Raw genomic sequence first — 16852 nt, forward strand, 5'->3', positions numbered from 1 at the left:
TAGAGCTTGTCTCCAATTGTTTTATTAGGTGAAAGTCAGGTAATGGTCAAACATTTTACCCAGCACACTGTTACAAATGTTTCTGAAGAGACAAAGTGAAAACATCGTTGTTCTATAGTTCGAATATAATTCATATATATTGTGATTTATATTAAAAAGGTGGCATGTAAATAATTTCAAACAACCTAACCGTATTATATTTGAGCTTTTTCAAAAAAAAATATTGAGTTTCGAGTATTGTTCTATAATCTTTGATGAGTTCTCACACACTCTCGGTATAAGCATATACTATGATTGTAGCCCATTTGACAATATCCCACTGTTCCAAATTGAAAAATGACATTGTTGCTTTTATTTTATTTAATTAAGAGTGCAATACGGAATTATTATTTTTATTTAGAATAAGTACTAAAGATAACTTGAGCTGTATATACAACTTGTAGACTCATGGACAATGAAATATAGTTTTGTAATCAGCTAGTTCGACGAAAGAAGAAAACTAGAATTACAAATGAGAAGAAAATGTTAATATAAGATAAATAATGTCGACGAAGATGAACTCAATGTTCGTACTCGGTAGTATTTTGAAACCCAAATTGTTCCTATGTTATTATAATTATGGGTTGATATTTTGTTTTCAGTCATTCAGTTTTGCAACGTTACTTTCCGTTGTTTATTATTTTTGTGTTTTAGATCAACACTACATATTAGGCAATCATTCAAAGCTTTTAAATTTTACGAACATCATCTTAATTCCTTATTTAAATGGGTGTAATTTATGTTGACATAACGCCCGAAAAATGACAATTGATGGTGTAGTGTTTCATAGCTGTGCAATATTTTTATGTTCAAATATTTTAACATTGAAGTTTAACAAACCGATACAAAGAAGATTTAAAACGATCGAAGTTATAGATAAATGCTAGCGTGACTAGGTTAACTGTCCTTGACGTTCTGGTTTGATTTAATAGAAGCGTTCATTTTAAAAACAAACAAAAGACTTTTATCGCCAGGTAAGTTTTGTTTTTATGAAATAACTTCGAGCGTGTGATTTAAAATGTTCATCTATTCATACACAGCTATGTTATGAATATTTGGTTATAATTCCTCAATGTAATGTATATTGATAACACGCACACTCAATGCCCATTTTTGTGTAGTGTGTCATAGTATTTTGTTTTTATGATCAAATATCCAAATATAGATATTTTACATAGCGACACGAATAGATTTAAATTATATTGAAGTTAAATAACTTATACAGATACAAGGTTAATTTTGATACCGAAAGTTGACATTCCTGATGATTCTTACGAGGGAGTTGATTTAACAAAAGACTACCAAGATTATTTAAGTGAGGGTAAGGTATTGATTTCATAAAATATTTATTGATGGGAATCGACATAATCCTTATCTGATTCAAATATATAAATTTAACAATATTATTAGTTACATAGTGGGCTAGTGACCTCATACGGTAAACATGGGGTCAGTAAATTTGATATGGGGTGAGAGCGACACACACTATGTAACGAATTGATCTTACTTACTACAATGTCTCTGAACGTGTGAAATTTAGACCAGTGACCTAACAAAATGAGCAAGTCTTAAATACTGTTAGCATTAAGAAACTATGTCCATTGATCCGATAAAAACATATGCCAACAATAACAACTTGTTAGGTTTAAATGTGTTTTATTAATTAATTTCAATCTTAATCATCTATTTCTTCGTCTGTTGAAACCATTACGATTTTTTTCTCAGTGCCGTTTTGTTTTAGCAAAGAGACGTAACATCACTACTTACCGCGTATGAAATAAGCCTCGCCTCCCTACTACCTAATACGGAATACAAAGGTACGTACCTCCACTACTAACGTTTATGAAATAAGCCCCGCCTCCATACTAACCTTGTATGAAATGTACATGGACTCCACGCGGACGATTTTAACCAATCATGAGTTCATTAAAGATTTTGTCTGTTAATTGTCAAGGCCTTCGTAACACATCAAAAATAAAAGACGCATTTGATATGCTGAAGTCAAAGAACTGTTATATATCTTGTTTTCAGGACACTCATTTTACAAATGATGTAGAAAACATAGTAAGATCTATGTGGGGTTCTAAGTGTTACTTTTCATCTGTTAGCTCAAATTCTAGAGGTGTAGCTAGTTTGGTCAATAATAACTTTGAATGCATAGTGTTGAAAGAAAGTAAAAAATATACATGGATTTTTTTTAATTTTAAATATTCTTGTAGAAAACAGAAAGATACAGACAATCCCGATTTTTTTTCTAATGTTATGTCTGTTATTGATGATTTGGAAAATGAATACTTTGTTATTTGTTGTGATTTTAATCTTGTTCAAAACCCATGTATAAATTATCGCATCTATGTGAATATGAACAATCCGAAAAGTATTGAAAATTTGCTTGAATATATTTAAGAAAGAAATTTGATAGACCCTTATAGAGAACTTTTTCCAGATGTACAGCGATACACTTGGAGGAAGATAAATCCTTTTAAATAGGCTAGATTATACTTTTTTTTCTCACTGAAAATTTTTTGAACAGTCTAAAAAATTGTTATGTACTTCCAAGATATCGGTCAGATCACGATATGGTTTTGCTAGATTTATAATTTACCCTTTCATAGGGGAAAAGGTTTGTGGAAGTTTGACAACTCTTTATTATATGATATAAACTATATAAATACTGTTAAGCAAAAAAATCAGGAAGTGAAAAAACAATGTTATGCTTTAGTTTATATGGAAAATAATGACAAAAAAGATAATACAGACATCCAATTTAGAATCAACTGTCAGCTTTAGCTTGAGACTCTTCTTATGGAAATTAGGGGGAAGACAGTGTCATATTCAAGCTTTAAAAAAAGCAAGACGAAAAAAGGGAAATAAATCGTCGAAATGAAATAACTCAATTAGAGGAAAGAGTTGACGAACATTCCATTAACGAATTAGAAGCAAAACAAAAAACATGAGCTCGAAAGTTTACGAACACAAAAATTATGAGGAAAATTAGTAACATCCCGTGTCCAATGGATACAGGAAGGAGGAAACCTACTTACTATTTCTGTGTTTTAGAATCACGAAATGTTATGAGCAAAATTATTACCAAAGTCGAGAAATAAAATGGGGAAATTATAACAAAACAAAAAAGATATTTTGAATGAGTTTTTTTTTTATGACAATCTTTATAAAAAAGGGATACTAAAAGTACTTTGAGTGATCTAAAAAAAGACTTGGTTTTACACTAGTAATTTTGGGGCCCTTTATAGCTTGTTGTTCGGTGTTGAAGGCCGTACTTTAACCTATAATGGTTTACTTTTTAAATTGTTATTTGGATGGAGAGTTCAATGTCTCATTGGCACTCACACCACATCTTCCTATATCTATCGAACAAGTTAAGTGTCTTAAACTTTCGTCTTAGAAAAAGGAAAGCCTGGAAGGTATAGTTACTATTAAAGAAACTAAAGAAGCTTTGAAAAAATGAAAAACAACAAAACTCTTGGAACGGATGGTTTTTCAGCAGAGTTCTATAAAAAAAATTGGAAGGATCTTCAAATCTTATTGTAAATTCTTTAAATTATGGTGCATAAACAGGGGAACTATCTGTTACACAAAAGCAAGGAATTATTACTTGTTTACTAAAAGGGAATAAACCCCGCCACTTTTAAAAAAAATCTTCATTGAAAACTCTGCATAAAATTGGACTAGAAGCTATTGCAAACAGATTCAAGAGTGTCCTTGAAAAAATCATAAATTTCGATCAGACTGGTTTTATTAGTGGCAGCTATATTGGGAAAAAAATGAGAATTATTTATGATGTATTACAGTACACAGAGGAACATGAAATACCAGGGTTATTACTTTTGATTGATTTCGAAAAAGCTTTCGATTCAATATCATGGGACTTTTAAATAAATGCTTTTAAACTTTTTTGGCGAATTTATCATCAATTGGGTTGACATATTTTACAATAATATCAACTCTTTTTTCATCCTTAGGGGGAGGGGCTTTCATATTTTTTTTACTTTTGGAAGAAGTTTGTAGACAAGAGGACTTGAATTTCTGGCATTGCAAATAAGGGGAAATAGTGACATTAGAGGTATAATCTCGAGGTCACACGGGTTGAACATAAATTGTCACAATTTGCTGATGACACCTCTTTGGTTTTGGATGGAAGTGAAAAATCTTTGCAAGAATTATTATTCGAGTTAGACTGGTTTGCAAAAATATCTGGACTGAATATTAACCTCACAAAAACACAATTTATTAGGTTTGGGAGCATAAAATATAGTAGAGATACGTTATGCCCTAACATTAGTCTGTCCTGTGGTGAAACTACTTTTAAATTACCAGGAATCAATTGTGATGCAGATCTTGAAAAAAATTGTTAAGATAAATTATTCTGAAAGAATTGTACAGATTAAGATACTTTAAATCAATGGTCTAAAAGGAATCTAACTGTTATAGGTAGAATAACTGTTATTAAAACTCTAGTCTTGCCTATTGTAAACAATCTTATTATCTCTCTGCCAAATCCTTCAGATGATATTATATAAAGAATAAATGAACGTATTTATACATACAGTTAAGGAGGATATTCTCATCAAATATTATTTGAAGGGAGGTTTGAAAATGCTTGATTTAAATATGTTCATTACAGCACGTAAATCAACATGGAGTAGGAGGATTTTGCAGAGAGATAGTAATGGCAAAATATGTTCATGTCAAATATAAATAAAAGAAATTTGTTTAGTTTTGGTGTTTATTATATTAGACAACGTTATCAGTTAACAACCATTTTTGGAAAGATGTATTAAGATCCTGGAAAATGATTATTCAAAAAGAAAGATCTTTTTCTTATGATTCATTTTTATCAAATTCATTATGACTGAATAATAATGTTAAGATTGGTCATAATTCGGTAATTTATCAAGAATGGTTCAAAAGTGGTATTACATTTGTGAATGATATAGTTGACCAATTAAAGCAAAAATATAACATTGACACATATTTTCTTAAATTTAACAGTGTTATTTCGGCAGTGAAAGAGGCATCAAAATATTTCCTTTAATGCTCTTACAAATTAGTCCATCATTTCTACAAATATTTTCAAAACATTGTAAAGGATCAAAAGATATGTATTCTGTACTGACAAGAAATAATGTTATTCCTACTGTACAGCTTAAGTGGGTTCAAATTTTGAAGTGAACAGAATCTGTCCTGGAAAAAAATTCTCAGACTGCCTTTTATTGTTACTAAAAATAGTAAATTAAAGTGGTTGCAATATATGATTAGCCATTGCATTATTGCCACAATTCAGTATTAAGTTAAAATAAAATTGACCGATGATCCTTTATGTACATTTTGTTAATCAGATAACGAGTCTATAGAACACCTATTTTAGAATTGCAGTACTGTCCGGTGGAAGAAGTCTACCTATGAATTAACTTAACTTTCTTTTTTGAGACTTATTCAAGACATTTCATAACAACCCATATAACATGATTTTTCTTTATATTAAACAATTTGTATAATTCTAGATGCTTTAAAAAGAATCTCTCATTGCATGCAATTATAATAAAATTGTAAGATATGTATAAATTAGAGAGTATGATAGCTGTAAAAAATAACAAGAATGTGTCCTCAGTACACCAATGCTCCTATCACACGATCATTTTCTATTTTCAGTGAACCGTGAAATTTGGGTAAAATCTCTAATTTTTGCATTAAAATTAGAAAGATCATATCATAGGGAACATGTGTACCAAGTTTTAAGTTGATTGGACTTCAACTTCACCAAAAACTACCTTGACCAAAACCTTTAACCTGAAGCGGGATAGACGGACGAACGGACGGACAAACGGACGAACGGACAGACGAACAGACTGACGAACGGACGCACTGACCAGAAAACATAATACCCCTCTACTATCGTAGGTGGGACATAAAAAAGATAACTGAATTTGACAATGTATGTAATGTTTAAAAAAAACTTTTAATGAATACAAGCTAATGTCTTTTTTTTGTTACAATTACTTATGACTACTTAATCATTGTCCATTTTAAAGAAAATATTTTTGTCATGTTATGTACTTGATCGGTGTTGGTGGCTGTTAAAAATGTCTCGTTAATTTTGAAAATATATTTTTATTAACATATTATCAAACGATTATGTGATATTTAAGATAAAGGTAGGGATGCAACTGGATAATCCTTTTGTGTTTTGTTTTTGTTTTTTTAATTTCCTTCTTTATTTTTTTTTATTTTTCTTTGATTTCTTTATCATTTCAATAGAAATGTAAAATATTTTCATTTAAGATTTATTTATAAAAATGACATTGTATTTATCTGCTAAGTAACATGTTGTATGTATGTCATGTATATGTTGTTATTGTGGGAAATAAAAAAATCAAACGAGAAATGTTATGTACACTACATCAATGTTATCATTTAATATGAAAACTTATATTAGACTTTCATTATATTGCAGAATATATTCAATTGATAATTTACAGCAAACATGAACCGGAAACCAAAAAACGATCAAACGGATTGTGAACATAATGTGTATGAATTAGGGAAAGTTCATTTCTGGGAAAAATACGGCGTTCAACGATTTCCGTACCGAGGGAGACGCAGATACTCACCATGTGTTTACCAATCTGTAGACGGTGGAACTATTATCTCAAATGACGTTTTCGGGCTGACAATCAGACAGTTTGAGCGAATGTTTAAAGCCTGTTTAATAAGAAGGAAAACACATGAACAGTATATACTAAACCTACGTTATCCTGACAAAACCTCAGACGAATATCTGGAATACTTACATGATAGTAAAGTTTGCAATAAAGGTAATTATGTATTTATATTAAAAGTTCATAGACAATAAAAACGGTGTATCATGTCGATGGTATACGAAGTAAGAATACGTCTTTAAATTGGAAATGCTACCTAGTTTTAAAACAAAACCGTCACACAAAAACAAATTGACAATTCATTCAATTTATGTTTTCCGTAAAGACAGGCCAGTTACACTTCTGTATTTAGATATGCCTTATTTAGTATTCTAGAGAATCATCCGCAAAGTAGATCTAAGCATAATATTCATGTTGAATAACCTGGATAAATGACCAATAATCCAGTTTAGGGTAATAGTTTAAAAAGTTGGACCACTACGTTTTGTAGACAGAAATGTCATTTAATGACACAAACCTATTATTTTTGGGTTAAATCAAACTTTTTTCACCTGAATATTTTTTTGTACTTGAACACATTTATAGATTATGCTCTAAAGTTTGAGAATGTTTAACATGTTTAAATTAACTAATAATTGTTTCTGTTCAAAGAAAAGTGTGTTTAAGAAATAGCCTTTAATGTTATAAAAAATAAATGAATATTTCATTAACTCGTTCCCAAGACATCGACTAATGTCACAGCCTCCTTATAATTATGTTTTGTTGTTCTTGTAATCCGATTAATCGAACTGAAGGCTCCGAGACTTTCAGGTTGTCTCATAAAAATAGAATAGTGTGTGTCGAATATTTACAAATTCCACTAACCAATATTGATTTTTGTTCACTTGATTAATTTTATGGTTATCTACCAACTTTGAGTAAGTAGTTTTAGGAAAATACAAACAAATGGTCATAGTCTTAGAACTGAATCCGACTGATACTTACCCTCTGATATTATTATATAAAAAAGTATTTCAAGCGTCCTTAATACATGTAATGGTTAAATGTTTCGATTCTTAAATTGATAACAAAAATCATTTAATTAACATGAAGACATTTGTCAGTTTTGGAAACTTTATACGCAATGTATATTACACACTTATGGCGAAGATAAAAGACACGAACGAAAAAACATACCCAAATTTATAGTTTTTTTTTACTTCGATTAAGGGATACAAAAGTATCACAAATAACCAATTTTCAATGCAAATTCACGAGGGGGAACTCAAAAGAAGATGACAAAAAAGCTGCAAAATTACATTTGTTTGTGAAGATCATTCGAAATCGGCCTGCAGTGTGGGGTTTCGCGCTGTGTTGAAGATCCATTGGTGCCCTTTTGCTTTTTCTACTTTTTTTGTCAGGTTATTGTCTCTTTGACACATATCCTACTTCCATATTATATTTTGTAGCATTCATTTTGTCGACAAAGTAAATATTACGTAATCATCAATACAAAGGAAAACAAAATAGAAACGACACCGTAAAACCCGTCTTTCCGAATCACAACTCATGAGTCCTCTTTATCTTTTACGGCCGAAGTCATCAAGTCAATAACCCAATTGCAGAATGCATCAATGCTGATTCACGTCAAAGTTCATACAACTAAAATATACATAATAACACGAAGTAAAAAATTGAAGAGACGAAGTAAAAGAAAAAGATGCACAACTTCATCAGCTACAATATTTATCTAAAGACCATATCTTAATATTATGAAGTAGACACTGAATATTTAACTTTTAGGTTGTTGATGCTTTGCGACAAACTTTTTTGAGAAAAAAGGCAAAACGTTTAAAAAAACACTGGTTCATTATTTGTTTGGTCTTACATCGTTTTGCAAGGACAATGGCATACGAGTTGATAGATGCATGTATACTCTCAATAAGTGGGTGACGCTAATATAATGTAGCTGCGAATACGTAGCTCTTAGGTCCTTATGTTATTTTTGACTATTTGCGGACCATATAGCTACGTTTTTCCCATTGTAAACGTTCGGAATTGCGACCCAGCTTCAGGTAAAACTTGTTTCTAAAAAAAAAAGAAGTTTATAATCCATGCATAACTCTTCAATATGCATAGTTCGTTTCGTTAGATATTTTTCTAGGATATGACGTACCTATTTATGTTTGAATATTCATTTTCTTAACACTATTATCTAATTATTTCCATTTGTATACATTCTCAGCCTATTTTATTGGGCCATATTGAATATCGTCGTGACGTCACGAGAATCAAGACAAGAAAACTCAAATATCATCGATCTCCTATGTTGGAGGTGAGGAACGCCTATGAAAAACAAGAACAGATAACTCTTTTAGAAAACACGTGTTGGTTTGTTTACTTTTTTCTTAGCGAGAATCGAATGTTTTCAAGACTTTACAACATTTATTCAGATGAAATATTTAAATATCTTCAAACAGTTATAATTTCCATTAGTATTCAAACTCAATTAAACGTACTTTCATTCAAAAAGTCACGAAAATAAAATAAAAGACATCGTAAACAAACCAACACGTGTTTATCTATAAGAGTTATCTGTTCTTGATTCGCGTGACGTCAAAACGAGATTCAATATGGCAGAATGAAATAGGCGGAGAATGTATACCAATTGCAATAACTAGATAATACTGTTAAGGAAATATTCCAACATAAATAGGTACGCGTCGCCAGTAAAACTGCATTTGCGACCGTCAAATCTACAATTGACGGTGGCAACTCTTTAACTACAGTACTGTTATTCCTTACACATCGCCCTATCTCCAGATTCACAACACTAGATTTTTATTTTTCTACATTACCTGCACTATAATAAAATTAAAAAAACAGCTACAATATTTATGTAGTTAATTATTTCTTTTATAGAGAACTTGTCCTGGACAGAAAGTAGTTTGAAGGACAAATACTTATATGAACACTTAGTGAGTACAGCTGGTACTGAAATAGACATACGTACAAGACAACAACTATTTATTACAGATGATATGATACAGAATGCAACTTGGAGATCAGACGGTAACAATTTGAAAGTTATATCGAGTGGAAGTTTAGCAGAGGGACTGGATTTACCAGGTAGTGACATGGATATAATGGTACTCATCGAAAACGTAGACGTAATACGTGATGTAAGGAATATCAAACACCCAGTACAAATCACAACATTGCTTATGGAGAATAATAATGATCATCCTGGTTTTACTAGACTCCGATTAATAGCAGGAGGGAATGGGGAGTCTTTCTTCATACAAAACAAATGCTTTCAAAGTACAAGACAGGGCTTATATTTGTCAGTCAACTTATTTGTTAATAATATAAATAGGTCAATCCCCAATATGAAATTATCATCTCACGGTCCCTGCTTATCAGATGACGATCAAAGTGTGGATATTGCATATTGTCTACGAAGTAAATATTTACCTTACAATGCAATTCCCTGGGCATCGCGTCACCGATTACAATGGCCACCTAATTCCGTAATTGACAAGATTAAAAACGGCGGATGTTTGTTAGTACCTATTGGACCAAAGAATATGCCAGATTGTACTACATTATGGAGATTATCTTTCTCTGTGGCAGAGAAACAACTTGTATATTCGTTTAACTACACTCAACTGTTATGTTACTGTCTCCTCAAACTAACATTAAAGCACATTGTTTACGCAAACAAAGATTCCGAAGGTTTGTTGTGTTCTTACTTTCTGAAGACAGCTTTATTCTGGGTCTCAGAAGAAGTTGATATTGACACATTTCAATTATCTCAATTATATTCTTGTTTTTGTCACTGTCTTAGTAAAATGATTTTATGGGTAAATAAATGTTATTGTCCGAACTATTTTATACCTGAGCATAATATGTTCCTAGGAAAGATCAATGCAGATAACAATAAAATACTAATTAATGTGATGTATAAAATAAAGTGTGACGGAATTCATGGATTGATAAATAGTTTATTCCAATACGAACATGAACATCATCGTTTATTAGGTACGCAGCTTGAACCTTCAATTTTTAAAGTTGACTTACTATTTTACAGGATATGTTTTGAAAGTTATGGTTCTCTGTATAACATTTCCAGCTGTTTAAAATTACTCGAATTCATTGAATATTTACTTAAGTCGAAGTCGTGTACATTTATTGTTGATGTATGTAAATGGCGTCATTCCAAAATAAGTCAATGTGCAGCGCAACGACTACCATTACCAACAGTAACGACTGAAATGTACAACATACACAAACGTTATCACAGACATTTACAAGACGGTATTAAAGCAGATGCTGTCTCAGGCTGGTTGTTATATGCCTCGTTTTATTATGTATCAGGGCAGTTCAATGTTACACTAAGCATTACGGATTATGTTCTTTCAAAATGTTTAACTGATATGATAGCAATGAACTTTCAAAAATACCATGAACAACAAATCAATTATTACAGAAATCATGTACATTCCACAATGACACTTCAGAACAAGATGAGAATTGCAGTTGTTAACGATGTTAAGTACTTACAGCACTCGTCACTTATACCACAGGAACTGAAGGAGGAGGTGAAAGACCGAAGCATATTTTTAACTCCTATTGTTTTGTCTCACTGTCTTAGATTTCTCTGCTATCATCATATAGGAAATATTTCAAACAGACAACATGCTTTGCGTGATTTGAACTGTATAGTGAAAGAAACAAATTATGTGGATATATATAGGGGATCTGATTCATTAACAATACTTGGAGTCTGCTATGAGATATCCGGTGATAAGAATGCAGCCTATCAATGTTATGATGAAGCTCTACAATTTAGTGGTGTTAAAAGTGCCACAGCAGAAGCGAGGAGATCAAAACTTTTAACAGATTTAGTATAATTCTCAGGTTCATCATTAGTCGGAGTTTGTCAATTGATATCAGTTAATTAAGTTTGTGAGTGTATACTTTGGAAGTGTCTTCATTCTGCATATATGACACCTATTGCAATATGCCATTACTACATACCTACAAATGCAGTAAGATATTTAAAGCACTTTTTATTAAAACACAATTATTGACAGTTATCGGTGCATGTAACCATTAGTAAAGCATCCGTTGCAATTCTCACTATTGATGATTATATATAATCATTATTGAAACATGTTAAAGTTAGTGATATGTTTAGAAAAAAAGGACATTAAGTGATTATTTTTATTAAATGGAATACTAATACTTTTGTGTCCACAGATACGCTACCCGGTTCATTTAATCAAATTATGAGATAAAAGGTTATAGATTAATTCTATCAGTGTGTTTGGCATTATTTTGATTATAAGATTAGGAGAAATAAGAAATCTTAACACAATGTTAAGTTCTTTTATTGTAAGTTTCGTCGTTTTTAAAAAGTGGTAACAAGTGTAATATTTGATATTTCATAAAAACATTTGAAATTATATTTTATACATTGATAGAACATATGGTTTCACTACAGTTGGTGTAATATGTTCTAAACATAACAGTGACATGCAGATTTTCTGCATTATTGTAATAACAGGTTGGTTGACGATGTCTTTATTTATGATTTAAATAAATACATTTATTATAAATTTCAGTTGTGACATTTTTTAAGCCACATCCAAGTTCTGTCTACAAAAGTCTTTCAAGTAACGCTCGACCGCAAACAGTTTCATTGAAAAAAAACAAAACAAAGATCACTATAGGAACTTACATGCCAACAGATGTTGCCCACTGCCGGTAAGGTAATATGCTTGGATATAATTCCTTTGTATTCGAACAATTACAAACTATGTTTACACTTTATGTACAGTTTTGACCACATCAATGATAATTCATGTCAAGACAGCAGTGCTGAATGCTTGACTCATACGTGTATGATTATGTGTTCTTCTGTGTTATACGTAAACAGTAGGGGATAACAGATTGAAGGTATAGGTATCTATAATATCAAGTACCTTTCTTTTATTATACAAGGATTTGTTTAATTAATACATATTAAAAACAATGTATTGCTTTAAATGTTTAAAACATTAACCTAAAATAGCTTATAAGTCAACCTAGACATTTACTTCATTTTTTTTATAATAAAAAGTAAAAAAGGTTTTGAAATCGTCCGTTTTAATTTTAGCATTTTGAAGTTTAAAAACAGTAAACGTAAATTTTGATGTTAATGACGTAGTCCACAGGCGTCTTTCGAAAATATATAGTAAAGAAAATCGTAGTTAACAATAGGAGAGACATTTTTTTTTAGATATTTGTTTGTTCATGCACATATTAAGAAACATGTTACATGCTGTTAAATGGCCGCTGTTGATAAAACTTTTTGGGTAGTATATTTGAGTAGCACTGAAGCTGTTTTTTTGAAACATTTTACAATGTGCGTTTGATTTTGATTCCTTGTAGAAAGCAATAACAAAGAAGAAAATCATAGATACTTATCTAGTTTTTTAAATGAAGAGGCAACACCAACATCATTTTGATATCGTACATCCGAGTGTTTCTTTGACGAACTTCTTCTGTAAACTGTTTGAAATGTTGGTAATTAATAAGTCGGATAATAGTTTTTACACTTACATTGTAATGTTTAGCTTCTAAAAAAATTAAAGGAAACAGCACATTAGCGGTGTTCACATATTATAAATACGACAAACTGAGGATTACAAATTCGCTTGAATCGGAGGGGTGGAGAGTACATACTTTGATAATAAATGAATCAATATATACTTTCTTTATACAAAACTACCCTTATGATCAATCCAACTTCATTTGATGTGCCGTTCATACTTCAGGAGCCTGTAATTCAGTAGTTTTCGATTTTCGTAGTATGCCATATTGTTTTCATTTAATGGCTTGTTCACAAATCATGCTGTTCGTTCTCTCTTTTGAATTGTTTTAAATTTGTCATTAAATAGCATTTTAAAGATTACTATTTGGTACTTTTTTTGTTCACTGATGGTTTATAGTTGTTACCTTCGCCGTCATTTGATATTTGATTGGGAGTTGTATCATTGGTTCTAATACTACATCTTCTTTTTTTTTATTTCATTTTTGTTTTGTTTTGGTAAACTTCCTAACAAAAAAATGTGCTTTTACTGCCGATTTGTTAATTATCAGATCGCTAAATTTCGATTTCTGTTAAGCAGAATTCCATATGCATCCGCAAAAATAGTATTCATCACACAACTGATACATTTTTCAAGTTCTTGCGTTTACTTATAAGATGTTATTGAATAAGTTTTGTTAATTACTTTTTCGTTATCACCAGTGTTATAGTCGTGTTCAGCAGATTCAAGTCGTGCGCACATATTTTTTAAATTGATGCGCAACAGATTAAATCTCCAGGATACGAAATTTTTTATATTTATATAGAACTCTTAATGGCCTAAAAGAAAAACTCTTCTCCCACGTCTTGTAGAAACTAATTGCGACAAAACAATAAAAGATACAACACAAACTGTACAATGATTATGTTTTTTTCCTTTTGAAATATTGCTCCGTTATGAAAGGACCTTTTTTTTTTATCAAATATGAAAGCTTTTCTTGCAGAAGAGGAACGAAAGATACCAAAGAGACAGTCAAACTCATAAATCTAAAACGTCTAAAAACGAAAAAGACAAACAGACAAACAATAGTACACATGACAAAACATAGAAAACTAAAGAATAAACAACACGAACCCCACCAAAAACTAGTGGTGATCTCAGGTGCTCCGGATTGTAATTGAAGCAAATTATCATATAACTGTAGCGGAGACGTATACATTTTTTTATTATCGTTGTGTATATTGCCGGGAATTTCAAACCAAATATTTTTTTTAAAATAGATAAAGGCAACAGTAGTATACCGCTGTTCAAGATTACTTACTCTATGTCCTGTCAATTTCCCGTTTCACTTTTATGAAAATTAATTTCAACGGACATTGCTTGTCCCTTTGTTCTACTTTTTAAATAACTTGTTAGCCATATTTTACTGTATTTTTCTGAAATTATTTAGAAATTCTTCTCGTGTGTAAATGGCTGCCATTTAGAGAGGTTCCGAATGTCGTATCACGGAATTTTACATAGGCTAAGTTTGATTCGACTTTAAGTAGTACCCCATTTTACCTTTTAATAACAAAACAAGTAAAGGTACATCTAATTGGTTTGAATTCTAAACTTAAATCCCATTGGATACTATTATGTTACTTAATGTAGGTGCTCTGGCTCTTTAAATGCAAACGTTTTAACCATTCAAATGTCTTAATATTTTGAAAGCCATAGCCTGTTAAAGAGACTAACGAAGTAGGTGCATTTAGATGTACATGTACGGGAGATAATTTTATCCCATTAACTTAATTTTTACCTTTTTGGCTTCGCCACACATCGGAAATAAAACCTAAAATTGAGAACGGAAATGGCGAATATGTCAAAGCGACAACCACCCGACCACCGTTTGTTTAATATGTAGTATGTAATTTACAGATAAAATTAGGATTACACTTTACAATTAAATAGGGGTTAAGAGTAGAATTTTGCAAATATAACTTAGGGGAATTCATTTAAGGGATTTTTTTATTGTAAATATTGTATGTTGTCCTTTGTAGATATACTTGAACAAATATATATGTTTTAGTGGAAATTTAAATAAGAAAATTGTATCGTCTCACTGATTTAAGAAACAGAGACTCAGGTCATAGATCCCGGACGTAGTGAATTTCAAATCTATGGACATAACTTAGGCATCGTCGTTCAAAGAATCAGTCGACATTAACATAACAAACATAAAAATATAGTTATATATCGAAACACAGATTGAAACCAACAAACATGATTGCCTCCAGTTACATAACATAAGCAATACATTTTTGTTGTGACAGTTTATACATTCAAAGATATATGTTAACGATCTGAAAAAATTGTTAAAAAGCTTATGTTTTAAAGGACACAGCATATTGTATACCCTTCTGTTAAAAGTAGCAATGCATGTGTTAGATGATGTTTTTTTTTCAATCAACATTCAAACATTAAACAAAGTGAAAATAATAGTGTGCACATTATTTTGAGACTTCCATTATAGTTTACATAGTACCTGACTTTTTGTATGATTTGTTGTCGTACTCGCACTCCGTTTTTGAGTCTGACAGTTCTTGGCAATCTCTAATAGCAAGTTGTGTGTTTATGATTGATCATGAGGTCTGGTCTCATCAATTTGCAATTATAGTACGGCGACACACGGTTTCATATGTGCTACAGCAGAAACAAGGAGGTTGCAATTTTAAACAGATTTAGTATAATTTTAAAGGATCAATAGCAATTAAAGTATGCACATTTATTTAAAACATACAGCTAGTATGTGTGTTCATTTGATGTTTCTTCATTATGCTGCGTGTATGTTACTTTGATTTAACTACAGACCTAGTTTGATACTTACAACTCTTACAAATTATACCAAAAAAGAACAACAGCTCCAGTAAAACTGTATTACCAGTGATGCAACCATTGCAATTATCACTTCTTTATATTGTATTAAATTATATATATATATATCGTTGGGGACATATTCAACAAATAGCAGGCACTAATTGATCATATTTGGAAATAAATACAAATGTTTGTTTTCCATCAGATTCATTAATATTGCGGAACATACATGAATAATTGAACACCTTATGAGTAGTATTGCAGTGCTTTGCAACATGATTATAAATTTAAAACTGCAGAGGTAAGGAAGCTAAAATATTCGTATTTACATTTTTTAATGTATGAGTCTTCTTTTATGACAAAATAGAGAATTTTAGGTTTTTGACATACCGAATACGTAACATACCTTAACATTTCAAAAAAATGTTCATTGTTATCTCCCGTTGACCAATTAACTTGTGAATTAAACTAAAATAATATATTTTGATGTACGTAATACACCTTAACTTGGTCGTTGTAAAATTGTGCTTGTCTCCCTTTTTCCTTAAATTTCAAATCTATTTAATATAGCGTATTCCACGAGCGAGAGTTTACACTTGTCTTATATCTGAACAAACGTAACGAAAAAGCAAACTTTGCTCGCAGGGGACACAGGTATATTTTGAATTATTTACAGTTAACAATGATTCCTATTTTCGTAAAAAAAAAAGAGTTTCTTTTAAA

At 30.9% G+C, this 16852-nt stretch overlaps 1 protein-coding gene across 1 annotated transcript; it reads left to right on the forward strand.

The window, feature by feature from the left end:
• Positions 1 to 1235: 1235 nt before the first annotated feature.
• LOC134690806 (uncharacterized) lies at positions 1236 to 12274 on the forward strand. Its single transcript, XM_063550876.1, has 3 exons — positions 1236 to 1360; positions 6515 to 6875; positions 9621 to 12274. The coding sequence occupies exons 2-3, from the start codon at positions 6545 to 6547 to the stop codon at positions 11609 to 11611; spliced, it is 2322 nt and encodes a 773-aa protein (XP_063406946.1). The 5' UTR covers positions 1236 to 1360; positions 6515 to 6544; the 3' UTR covers positions 11612 to 12274.
• The last annotated feature ends 4578 nt before the right edge of the window (positions 12275 to 16852 follow it).

Source organism: Mytilus trossulus, chromosome 11, assembly GCF_036588685.1.
Source record: "Mytilus trossulus isolate FHL-02 chromosome 11, PNRI_Mtr1.1.1.hap1, whole genome shotgun sequence".
Classification (NCBI taxonomy): Eukaryota; Metazoa; Mollusca; class Bivalvia; order Mytilida; family Mytilidae; genus Mytilus; species Mytilus trossulus.

Bases quoted from the DNA above. Each gene is read 5' to 3' on its own strand.
- LOC134690806 (XM_063550876.1), top strand. From the start codon at position 6,545: ATGAACCGGAAACCAAAAAACGATCAAACGGATTGTGAACATAATGTG. The intron at 6,876-9,620 runs GTAATTATGTAT...TTTCTTTTATAG, and splicing joins TAGTAAAGTTTGCAATAAAG to AGAACTTGTCCTGGACAGAA.